We start from the raw sequence: 12,956 nt of genomic DNA on the forward strand, positions 1-12,956 counted from the left end.
TGTAAAATCCTGCCTGGTTCACTAAGATCCTTTTGTCTGCACATGACACCAGACCCACAGTCAGTGGGTTTGAGTTTTGACTAAAAAGGCAGAGGGGAAAGTGGAGTTCAGACCACAATCAGAGCACCCATTCAGATCTTATTGGCTGGTGCAGCAAGCTTGAGGGGCTGAATGGCCTCCTCCTCCTAATTCTATTGTCCCTGTGTCCTCTGAAATAACCTAGCAAGCCACTTAGTTCAAGGGTAGTTAGGGATGGATGAAAATGCAGACTGTGCAAAAATGCTCACATCCCAACAAAAATGTAATTTTAAAAAATGTATCATTACACTGTTGAAACCAGTTCTTGATGTTCTTTCTCATTCTTTCTTTTTTATGTAGGTACATGTACTGGACAGATTGGGGAGCCAATCCTAAAATTGAGCGTGCAGGGCTGGATGCCTCTGAGCGAACTGTCATCATCTCCTCCAATCTCACTTGGCCAAATGGCTTGGCTGTGGACTATGAGACTGAGAGGCTGTATTGGGCTGATGCAGGCATGAAGACAATTGAGTACGCCAACCTGAACGGCACTCATAGGAGGGTAGGAGAGTTTAATCATCAATGGTTTCACTCTGAAGGAGAAAGAATTCAATCCATATTGACACTAGTTATCATTCTTCAGTAAACCACATTGAAGTACGAAACAATGTTTTTACTCATCTGTGACTGGTGCTACAATATTAATTGAACATATTTATTTATTGAGGAGGGTGAAGATAGAAAAAAAGACAGATCTGCTTCTTGAAAAGTTGGCTCTCATCTGGGTACAGGATTTAGATAGCTTTTTGACATTTCTATTAGGAAATAATAATATATTGAATAATTCAGCTCTCTCAAGCTTCCTGCTTTTCTAATTCCCCTGTAATCCATGCGTAAAGTGGTGATTCTATTAGATCTAAACTCCCCCTATTTGTTGCCTTTGGTTTCTCTAGGTCCTGATTGGCAGTCAGTTACCTCATCCTTTTGGCTTGACTCTACATGAAGATAAGATTTACTGGACCGATTGGCAATCGAAGAGTATTCAGAGTGCAGATAAAAACAGTGGCCTGGGAAGAATGGTGCTGCGAGAGAACCTGGAAAATCTAATGGATATTCACATGTTCCATCGCCATCGGACACCAGGTAATGACTGGAACAGGCAGGAAGCCTGAAGAAAATGCCCCAATGCTGTAGGCGCAGTTTCAAGTAGAACAGTTGTGTTCAATGAACCTGTTATCTTGTGCTTTATGATTGTAACAGATTTATGTTTCATTGATTTACTTACAGTGGCATCCATGTGTAAAATAGACAATGGTGGCTGCAGTCACCTCTGCCTTCTCGCTCCATTGCCCAAGGCGTACCATTGTGGGTGCCCCACAGGCATAAACCTCCTCGCAGATGGCAAAACCTGTGCACCGGGTAAGCTGTAACTCCTCATTTCCTTAGCAGCATAGAGGTATTAGAAAGAGTTAGAAATCACACAACACCAGGTGAGAATCCAACAGTCTTGTTTGAAAGCTGTCTCAAGGTTTGCACTTCCTGCGGTGTCATTCCTAATGAAGAGCTTATGCTTGAAACATCGATTCTCCTGCACCTTGGAGGCTGCCTGCCCTGCTGGGCTTTTCCAGTACCACACTTCTTGACTCTGATCTCCAGCATCTGCAGTCCTCACTTTCTCCTGGCTTATTTGAAAGTACAAGCTTTTGGAGGGCTTCTCCTTCGTCGGGTAGCTGCCTGGTGAAGGAGCAGTGCTCCGAAAGCTTGTACTTTCAAATAAACCCATTAGGCTATAATCTGGTGTCATGTGGTTTTTAATTTTGTCCACCCCAGTCCAACATCGGCATCTCCACGTCATGTATTAGAAAGAGGCATTCTGTTTTAGACAAAGGGCATTGATTTTCAATTGAGAGTATCTCATGTTTTGCTGGAAAAGGTGATGAGTGCTTAGAAACAAGAGTAACTTGCTGTTCATTGGCTGTCACTTCACAGCAACCTGCTGACATTCAACATTCAACATACTGTTCGCTTTCTCACTCAGATAAAAAATTCCCATTTGAGTGGGAAGGCGAACAGTATTTGAACTTCGTTGGATATTTATTGCTACATTGCATTGGTGTTATTAACCAGCAAAGTGGCTTGAGTTGCTAGGTGTGAAGGTTGTGGTCTTTATTTTCTTTTAACACAGAATCTGGGCTTTTGAAATCTGTGGATGCCCAGTTATTCATTTGTGAACACTCCTTGGATATGGTTTTCATTGGCTGGATCAGTATTTATTGCCTCCCTCTAGTTGACCTGCCTCCCTGACACACTGCAGTTCACATGCAGCAAGTAGACCCACAATCTTGTCATGCATGGAGCTCAGGATTTTGACCCAGTGACAGGGAAGGAAGGGCAATGTATTTCCAAGTCAGGATGGTGAGTGACTTAGAGGAGAACTTGCAAAAGGTGGTGTTCCATGTATCTGCTGCCCTTGTCCTTCTGGGCAGGAGAGTTGCAGGTTTGGAAGGCTACCAGAATAAACCTTTAGAAAGCTGGGAGATAGCTAACTCTTGAAAGCGTAGCCTTCCGGTTTTCACTGAGGTAGATTATTTACTGAAATTGTTAAGTAGTTGAGGAATTTCTTTTCATCTGACTTGGTATTGTTTTTAAAAGTTCATTTCTCTTTTTATATCAGGTATGACCAGTTTCCTCATATTTGCACGGAGAACAGATATCCGGATGGTGTCCCTCGATATTCCTTACTTTGCTGATGTGGTGGTGCCTGTCAATGGATCAATGAAAAATACAATTGCAATTGGTGTTGACCCTAAAGAAGGTGATTTTCTTCTTTTCTTTCAAGGAACACAGGTGTTGCTGACAAGACCAGTATTTGTTGCCCAACCCTCACAATTGCCCTTGTGCTGAGTAGCTTGCTGAGCCACATTAGGAAATGGTTAAGAGTCAACCACGTTGCTGTGGGTCTGGAGTCAGACCGTGTAACGATGGTAGATTGCCTTCCCTAAAGGACAACAGTGAACATGCTGGGATTTAATTCATTAAAACGTTTTCCATTGACATCTTTTGAGAAATAAATGAATGAGACTTAACTTGGATATTCATTGCTTTTCCATCACCAAGTATTAGCTAATATTGTATTTTATTTGGTTGCTAAGATTAAAGGACATGTAGAGGAATTGGCCCTTAGCTATGCGATACTGTTTAGTAAGATTGTTTCCCTCAGTATCACCTTACCCACTACTTCCATATCCCTGGTTTCCCTTTACTTACAAACATTTACTGATCTATTGTTTGAATATACAAACTAATACAAGCAGAGACCCAGAAAAGCACTTGTGGTCAAATTCATACCTTTATTGCAACAGGACTTATTGAAATAGAGGATTCCTTGTTATTCTTTCATCAAAGACTTCAATGAAATCAAGACTTCTCACTTTGAATAAAGCTACATAAATCTGTCCATGAGTAAAAGGCTGAGCAATATAAGTACATAAATTGTCAAAAATCTGGTTTTGCATCATGCTCACAGTCATAGAATGTAATGGTGTAATTCTGGGTTGGTTTGTCTGAGTTGAAAGGGCTGGAAACTTACATTTGAAAAGCAAGTTAGTGTCTTGAGAAAAAGGCATTCCATTTTCTCGAAATCTGCCTGTTAGAATTTCAGTATCTATCACTAAAGAAAACAACTTCTTAACTAAAATCTTGTTTCATTACACAGTCCCTGTTCAGGATTTCTGTTTCGTAGCTGTGCTTTCCTTCAGTCTAAGTTTGTGCAGAATTCAACTGGGTCGTGCCTCTGGAGGTTCTATTGTCATGATACTTATCCATACAATCAATCACTTATACAGACTTCTTAGTTCACCTGACATTTCATTTAAATCTGGTGGAATTTCATTTTTCAAAAAAGAATATTTCAATGATGAATTTTGGATCATTTTGCCACACAACAATTCCAGCTTTTCATCCAGTCTTACCATGTCACTCTTGTACATTACAATCCATCCCCATCCCACTCTTGCCCCCATCCATCCTTTTATTAATCCTATCTGATACCTCAGGGAAACATTGTCCAGCCAGGGGAATCTGTGTTTTTGGGTTTGGGGTCCTGTTTTTTCTTTTAAATGAACCAACCCCCACAACCATGCCATCATTGTCACTAATGTTGTCTAAAAAATAGAACCATTTCCCCCCCTCCCACAACAGATGCAGCCTCAAAACCAACCAGCCAAAACAATCCAGCCAGACAAAATATTTTTATTGCTATAGATTAAACTAAAAGGCCTCAGCATTTGAGACTAATTTGGCATGGCTATAATCAATTTAATATTAATTATTTCAGTATTTTATCATTTGTACAATTTATTCAGTAATTTGTTCTGTAATCCAAGATGGAATGTGGTGACATTACCCAGTTTTCACTGTACCTCAGCACAAGTGACAATGTATTAAAGAAATCTACAATCTATATGGAATTACTTGGGAATCTCAGCTTTGTACCACTGCAAGTCCAAGGTTGAAAACAGGAACACAATTGCTTGGTCATTGACTCTGATTTTGCCCCCATTTGTACACGATTGCTCTTTGCCGACCTCTCGTTTGTAGTTTTGTAAGTTGGGGGAAACCTCCACGATCGCCAGGAAGACTATCGCCAACAGATTCGCGGCCTCCACGGGGTCCACAACCACCGGGAACAACACCGTTTCTGCATTCGCCACAGCCACTTCCGCCCCCGGAGTTGCTGTCGCCACATCTACTTCCGCCCCCAGTGACGTCACTCGCCTGCACAATGACCACGCCGTATGCGTCCCCGCGCCCCCACGTCGATCGCCGATCCCCGCGCCCCACGCCTAACCCTGCCCCCCCACGCCTAACCCTGCCCCCCCACGCCTAACCCTGCCCCCCGCACCTAACCCCGCCTCGCACGCCGATCTCCGCCCCCACACCTAACCCCGCGCCCACGCCTAACCCCGGACCCACTCCCAGCTCCAGTCCACACCAGGTCCTAGCTCCCAGCCCTGCCGTATTTTCACCATCCCTCCAGACCTGTCCCTCTCTGAGGATGAAAGATCAGTCCTCAGCAGAGGCCTCACCTTCATCCCCCTACGCTCCCGGATTAATGAATTCAACACGCGGCAAGACATTGAGCATTTCTTCTGCCGCCTTCGCCTCCACGCCTACTTCTTCAACCAGGACTCCCACCCACCCTCTGACGACCCCTTCTCCCACCTCCAAAACACCCCATCCACCTAGACACCCCATGCTGGTCTCTTACCTGCCCTCGATCTCTTCATAGCCAACTGCCACCGCAACATTGACCGCCTCAACCTGTCCACCCCTCTCACCCACTCCAACCTCTCACCTCGGAATGTGCGGCCCTCCACTCCCTCCTCTCCAACCCCAACCTCACCATCAAACTGGCAGACAAGGGAGGCGCGGTGGTAGTTTGGCGCACCCATCTTTATATTGCTGAGGCTAAATGCCAGCTTGTGGACACCTCCTCCTACTGCCCCCTTGACCATGACCCCACCTCCCAACACCAAACCATCATCTCCCAGACCATCCATAACCTCATCACCTCAGGGGATCTTCCATCCACTGCCTCTAACCTCATAGTCCCACATCCCTGCACCGCCTGTTTCTATCTCCTGCCCAAAATCCACAAACCTGCCTGCCCCAGCCGACCCATTGTCTCAGCCTGCTCCTGCCCCACCGAACTCATTTCTACATACCTCGACACGGTCCTGTCTCCCTTAGTCCAAGAACTCCCCACCTACGTTCGGGACACCACACATGCCCTCCACCTCCTCCATGATTTTCGCTTCCACGGCCCCCAACGCCTTATCTTCACCATGGACATCCAGTCCCTATACACCTCCATCCCCCATCACGAAGGCCTCAAAGCCCTCCGCTTCTTCCTTTCCCGCCGAACCAACCAGTACCCTTCCACTGACACCCTCCTTCGACTGACTGAACTGGTCCTCATTCTGAACAACTTCTCCTTCCAATCCTCCCACTTCCTCCAAACCAAAGGAGTAGCCATGGGCACCCGCATGGGCCCCAGCTATGCCTAACTCTTCATTGGATATGTGGAACAGTCCATCTTCCACAGCTACACTGGCACCACTCCCCACTTTTTCCTCCGCTACATCGATGACTGAATCGGCGCTACCTCGTGCTCCCACGTGGAGGTTGAACAGTTCATCCATCTTACTAACACCTTCCACCCCGACCTCAAATTTACCTGGACTGTCTCAGACTCCTCCCTCCCCCTCCTAGACCTCTCCATTTCTATCTCGGACGACCGACTCAACACGGACGTTTACTATGAACTGACTGACTCCCACAGCTACCTAGACTACACCTCCTTCCACCCTGCCCCCTGTAAAAATGCCATCCCATATTCCCAATTCCTTCGCCTTCGCTGCATCTGATCCCAGGAGGACCAGTTCCAATACCGATCAACCCAGATGGCCTCCTTCTTCAAAGATCGCAATTTCCCCTCAGACATGGTTGCCGATGCTCTCCACCGCATCTCTTCCACTTCCCGCTCCTCCGCCCTTGAACCCCGCCCCTCCAATCGCCATCAGAACAGAACCCCACTGGTCCTCACCTACCATCCCACCAACCTCCAGATACATCGTATCATCCTTTCATCGTATCATTTCTGCCACCTCCAAACAGACCCCACCACCAAGGATGTATTTCCCTCCCCACCCCTATCAGCATTCCGGAAAGACAACTCCCTCCGCGACTCCCTCGTCAGATCCATACGCCCCAGCAACCCAACCTCCACTCCAGGCACCTTCCCCTGCCACCGCAAGAAATGCAAGACTTGCGCCCACACCTCCCCCCTCACTTCCCTCCAAGGCCCCAAGGGATCCTTCCATATCCGCCACAAATTCACCTGCACTGCCACACATATCATTTACTGCATCCGCTGCACCCGATGTGGCCTCCTCTACATTGGGGAGACAGGCTGCCTACTTGCGGAACATTTCAGAGAACACCTCTGGGGCACCCGGACCAACCAACCCAACCACCCCGTGGCTCAACACTTCAAGTCCCCCTCCCACTCCACCAAGGACATGCAGGTCCTTGGCCTCCTCCATCGCCAGACCATGGCAACACCACGCCTGGAGGAAGAGCACCTCATCTCCCACCTATGAACCCTCCAACCACAAGGGATGAATGCAGATTTCTCCAGCTTTTTTATTTCTCCTCCCCCCACCTTATCTCAGTCCTAACCCTCGGACTCAGCACCACCTTCTTGACCTGCAATCATCTTCCTGACCTCTCCGCCCCAAACCCCTCTCCGGCCTATCACCCTCACCTTAACCTCCTTCCACCTATCGTATTCCCAGCGCCCCTCCCCCAAGTTCCTCCTCCCTACCTTTTATCTTAGCCTGCTTAGCACACCCTCCTCATTTCTGAAGAAGGGCTTATGCCCGAATCGACGATTCTCCTGTTCCTTTGATGCTGCCTGACCTGCTGCGTTTTTCCAGCAACACATTTTTCAGCTCTGCTCCCCAGCATCTGCAGTCCTCACTTTCTCCAAGTTGATTGAAACCTCAATATGTCTGACCTTGTGTGAGTCGAGAGCATACAAAGAAACAAGCAGGTTGTTGAGTCATTCAGAAATTAACCCTTCCACCCAGCAGAACTGAAGAAGTCTCTTTTTACTTTAGGGAAGGTGTATTGGTCAGACAGCACGCTGAATAAAATCAGCAGAGCCGATCTGAATGGATCCCAACAGGAAGACATTGTAACAACAGGTGAGGGGTCAGTGCCTGTCTGCATATCTTGTAATATTCTGTAAAATAGTGAGGTTCCATAGATGGACAAATGGTTAGAATTCAATGCCCTGACCCATGGCAGGTTTGGTGGATGGGAGAGTGTTGGACAAAGCCCCACCACCTTCCACGGCAGGAGGACTATTGGATTGTCTTTCTGTCCCATTGCCAGTTCAACTAGCAGCACACATAAGGGGGTGGTGGTTGGTGGTGATGTTGTCAACTGAGAGCTGTCTGCCCTCCCTTTGCTGCTGACCCAACTCTGACCCACTCCTATGAGGCACTAACCTCAAAATCCTCCCTCCCACCCGCTACTGCCATTCATCTGAGTCCATCGATGGTCCTAAGATGTAGTACCGGCAGCAGCCACTACCATCCCAATGGTACTGCTGAGCACTGAGCATCTGCTCGTCAGATGCTGGAAGCTCTAAGGGGGAGTGCAGGATCCTACTCTAGGTCCTTCATCTGGGAGTGGGTCTTTTGCTGCTCTGCCCTATCCTGATTGGCACATACTTTGCCAGGTAACTTCTGAAAAGAAGCAGTTTGGGTTCTGCAGCTGGTTGGTGAGACTGCTGTTGGCTCCATCAAAGACCTTCCCAAATCTCTTTGGTAGCTGCACCAAATGCGTGGTTTATTGGGTCCCAAGTTTTTTTTTCATTAATAATAGACTATAAGAAGTTAATTGTGTTTTGATATAATGTATATGACCTGGTATGCAAGTCCTCCTCTGCCATTCTTCAGTTTTAATAAACCTTTGAGCCAGGAGCTCACCTAAATAGTACCAGATTAATTCTCATCTCTGTTGGAAGCAAAGCGTAGAAGCTTGTTTTTCTTAACTCAGAATAAATTTACGACAGGAAGTGAGTGTACGATGAGTGTAATTCCAGAATAGAAACAGTATATTGTGTCATCGGTGTTTTCTCTTCTCAGGGTTAATGACTACCGATGGACTGGCAGTGGATATCACAGGCCGTAAAATATATTGGACAGATACAGGGACAAACCGCATTGAAGTTGCTAATTTGGACGGAACAATGAGGAAGGTTCTGATCTGGCAGAACTTGGACAGTCCGAGAGCCATTGCTCTTCATCATGAGAAAGGGTGAGTAGGCAATTCATAATTACCTGCCAATGGGCTATGCCGTTGAATAATAAACTCATTATTATTACATTGTGGTCTTATGTATATAAAATAAATGTAAAATAATTAATTTATTCCTAAAAATAAAGCAATGTGTGAAAATGCAATAACTAAGTGGCAAATGGTTTTCTGTTGATTGCACTATATATTCTGTGTTGGGTCACAGTCTTAATGTTGAAGAGTACTGAGGAGCATTTAAGTCCTGTAAATGCATTTCTTTAAATATGTTACTCGACTAAGGAGTCGGTTTGCCTTAGTTGCGAGTGCACTTGCCTCTTGGGCAGAAGGTGCAAGCTGTAATCCAATGTCAAGCACATTGTCTGCCAGCACTGCAGTGTTGTAATGAGGGGGGGCTTCATTGCCAGGCTTCACTCTCTTCTTCAGGCTTATAATGGCATCTCTGGCTGTTTATTCAGGTGGGTTTGAACAGGACGAAGGAATTATTTTGAATCACTTACAGCACAGAGTTCTTCCGCTCTCCTGGCAAACATTATTTCCACAACTACCACCAGAAAAAACAGATTAACTGTTCAGTCATCTCATGTGCTGTGTGAGATGCTGCTGTATGCAAATAGGGGCCACATTCACCTCAAGAAAGAAATGACATTGAGTTGCATTTTTCATGGACTGCGGATGCTCAAACATGTTTTACAACCCCAACGAAGGGTAGTATAGCTGTAAGGTGGGGAGACATTGGGTCCAATTTGCACACAGCAAAGTCCTGCCAACAAATGATGAAAGAAAAATCAAATACTTGGTTTTATTGTTATTGACTGAAAGATAAAGAATGGCCAGGACACCAGGAGAGCACCTTTTTGTTTTATTTTGAATACTACAAAAGAAACTTTTCCGTCTACTTGAGGTGATGTCTCTTCTGGAAAACAGCACCCCCGACTGTGCAGTTTTGTGGAGGTATTACACTTGGGTATCAAGGCCTTATGCTCGAAACTCCACCCTTCGATTCCGAGCCAAGAGTGTTACTGCTGCACTAAGGTTAATAACAATACCCATAAGTCAAGAAACAGAATGAATTAATTGGCTGTGAAATACTTTGATATGAGTCAAGAGTGGTGCTGGAAAAGCACAGCAGGTCGGGCAGCCTCTGAGGACCAGGAAAATCGATGTTTCAGGCAAAAGCCCTTCATCAGGAATGAGGCTAGGAGCCTCGGGGTGGAGAGATAAAGTGGGAAGGGTTTGGGGCTAGGAGGAAGGTAACTGAGAGTGCAGTAGTTGGATGGAGGTGGGGGAGAAGGTAATAGGTCGGAGGGGAGGGTGGAGCGGATACATGGGAAGGAAAATGGACAGGTAGGACAGGTCATGAGGGCAGTGCTGAGCTGGAAGGTTGGTACTGGGATAAGGTGGAAGGGGAAATGAGGAAAGTGGTGAAATCCACATTGATGCCATGGGGTTGGGGAGTCCTGAGGTGGAAGATGAGGCGTTCTTCCTCCATGTGTCGGGTGGTTAGGGAATGACAATGGAGGAAGCCCAGGACCTACATGTCCTTGGCAGAGTGGGAAGGGGAGTTGAAGTGTTCCGTCATGGAATGTTTGGGTTGATTGGTGAGGGTGTCGCGGAGATGTTCTCTGATGCGCTCTGCAAGTAGGCGTCCTGTCTCCCCAATGTAGAGGAGACCACATTGGAAGCAACGTATACAGTAAATGTCATGTGGAAGCGCAGGTAAAACATTGATGGATGTGGAAGGCTCCTTTGGGGGCCTTGGACAGAGGTGAAGGGGGAAGTGTGGGCACAGGTTTTGCAATTTCTGTGGTGGCAGGGAAGGTGCTGGGAGGGGAGGGTGGGTTGTTCGGGGGCGTGGACCTGATGAGGCAGTCGCAGAGGGAACGGGCTTTATGGAAAGTGGATAGGGGTGGGGAGCGAAGGTGGGGTCTATTTGTAGGTGGCGGAAATGGCAGAGGATGATAAGATGTATAAGGAGGTTGGTGGGGTGGAAGGTGAGGACCAGGGGATTGTTCTGTCCTTGTTGCAATTGGAGGGATGGGGTTCAAGGACGGAGGTGCGGGATGTGGATGAGATGCGTGGAGGGCATCATCACCCACGTGGGAAGCGAATTTGCGGTCTTTAAAGAAGGAGGCCATCTGGTGTGTTCTGTGGTGGAATGGGTCCTCCTGGGAGCAGATACGACGGAGGCAAAGGAATTGGGATGAAGGGATAGCATTTTTACGGGAGGCAGGGTGGGAAGATCTGTAGTCCAGGAGGCCGGGTGGGAGGATGTGTAAACTAGGTAGCTGTGGGAGTCGGTGTATTACACCTCCTCCCACCATGCTTTCTGATTACACCTCCTCCCACCATGCCTCCTGTACACCGATTCATTTCCCCTCCCCCCACCTTATCCCAGTTCCTGTCTTCCAACTCAGCACTGCCCTCATAACCTGACCTACCTGACCATCTTCCTTCCCACCTAACCGCTCCAGCCTCCCCTCAGCCTATCACCATTACCCCCCACCTCAATCCACCTATCGCACTCTCAGCTACCTTCCCCCAACCCCACCCACCTCCCATTTATCTCTCCAACCCCTGAGGCTCCCAGCCTCATTCCTTGACTAAGGGCTTTTGCCCAAAATGTTGATTTTCCTGCTCCTTGGATGCTGCCTAACCAGCTGTGCTTTTCCAGCACCACACTCTTGACTCTAATCTCCAGCATCTGCAGTCCTCACTTTCAACTGAACATTTGATATGTCATGTGGATGAGAAGGATGTTATACAAATCCAATTTCTTCTTAACGTTTTCCTCTGCTATTTTAATACATTGCAATAATGGCTAATTGCATTTGATTGCTAATAATCAAATGGCTGTAAATCTGGTTATTTTAAGAATATGCATCCCACCATTTCCTATTAATTGTCAAGTGTTACTGCTAACCAGTAGATAAATTCTTCAACAACTGTCCCATTAATGTTATTTAATGTTCGACAGTAAAGATCCAAGTTATCTTGAGACCTTTCTATTGTACATTGTTAGGTTCATGTACTGGACAGACTGGGGCGAACATGCCAAACTGGAGCGTGCTGCAATGGATGGATCAGACAGAATGGTTCTTATTAACAGTAACCTGGGATGGCCGAATGGTTTAGTGATTGACAAAGAGGGCTCCCGTCTCCTGTGGGCAGATGCACACACTGAGGTACATACACTGGTTCTGAGGCAGAATCAGTGCAGCAAACAATTGAAATAAAATCTCTCGCATGAAATGACAGCCATTGCTATTTTTATTATTTCCCCAAAGCATATTTGTTGTCATCAGGAATTTTTTTGTCTTCCAAGATGATATTTTCAAAGCCTGGTTGTGATCAAAGAATATCTTATTTCTACAAGAACACTGTGTTGGTCTCAATAGTTTTAATCCTCATTTGACATTGACTTCCATTTAAAATTGTGTTCAATAATTTTTTTTTGTGATTTGCTTTGATTAGCGCTGTTGCACTTGTCCGAAGACGAATCCTACTGTAGTTCACCACAATGTCTTTTCTTGCCCAGCGTATTGAGGCAGCAGACCTGAATGGTGTGAACCGCCGTACCCTGGTCACACCTGTTCAGCACCCTTATGGTCTGACTCTACTCGATTCTCACATTTACTGGACAGACTGGCAAACACGAAGCATCCAGCGAGCAGACAAGAACACAGGCAATGACATCATTACAGTGCGAGGCAACTTGCCTGGGCTCATGGACATTCAAGCTATTGACCGAGCTCGACCTGTCGGTATGTTCCATTCCGTTGTCGGTATGTTCTATTGCTTGATAGAGTAGAACTTAAACATTGCTAAAATCAATACAAAGTCAAGAAAAATAGATAACTTCAACCTTGTGTCTGTTCTTTAGCAGTGTTAATGTTGACTATGAATGTTGATTATGATTCATATTTCTTGCTAGTTGATTTCTATTGTATGCGTGGAAGGCTCTTCTCTGAACCTATATCCATAAAGCCTTGATGACCATAAAATTTATTAGCTGTTATCACATTCTGTTGCTTTTTCATGTCATCCTTTTC

General features: G+C 46.2%; 1 protein-coding gene across 7 annotated transcripts in view; it reads left to right on the forward strand.

Moving 5' to 3' along the window:
- lrp4 (low density lipoprotein receptor-related protein 4) overlaps nucleotides 1-12,956 on the forward strand; it is a 414,285-nt gene that overhangs the window by 328,900 nt on the left and 72,429 nt on the right. For all 7 annotated transcript variants that reach the window (XM_072592685.1, XM_072592682.1, XM_072592684.1 and 4 more), the window contains exons 20-27: nucleotides 379-580; nucleotides 972-1,161; nucleotides 1,306-1,437; nucleotides 2,693-2,833; nucleotides 7,701-7,787; nucleotides 8,736-8,907; nucleotides 11,927-12,089; nucleotides 12,443-12,668. In XM_072592685.1, coding sequence (XP_072448786.1) covers nucleotides 379-580; nucleotides 972-1,161; nucleotides 1,306-1,437; nucleotides 2,693-2,833; nucleotides 7,701-7,787; nucleotides 8,736-8,907; nucleotides 11,927-12,089; nucleotides 12,443-12,668 — 1,313 coding nt within the window. The remainder of the gene's footprint in view (nucleotides 1-378; nucleotides 581-971; nucleotides 1,162-1,305; nucleotides 1,438-2,692; nucleotides 2,834-7,700; nucleotides 7,788-8,735; nucleotides 8,908-11,926; nucleotides 12,090-12,442; nucleotides 12,669-12,956) is intronic.

Source organism: Chiloscyllium punctatum, chromosome 22 (genome assembly GCF_047496795.1).
Source record: "Chiloscyllium punctatum isolate Juve2018m chromosome 22, sChiPun1.3, whole genome shotgun sequence".
Lineage (NCBI taxonomy): Eukaryota > Metazoa > Chordata > Chondrichthyes > Orectolobiformes > Hemiscylliidae > Chiloscyllium > Chiloscyllium punctatum.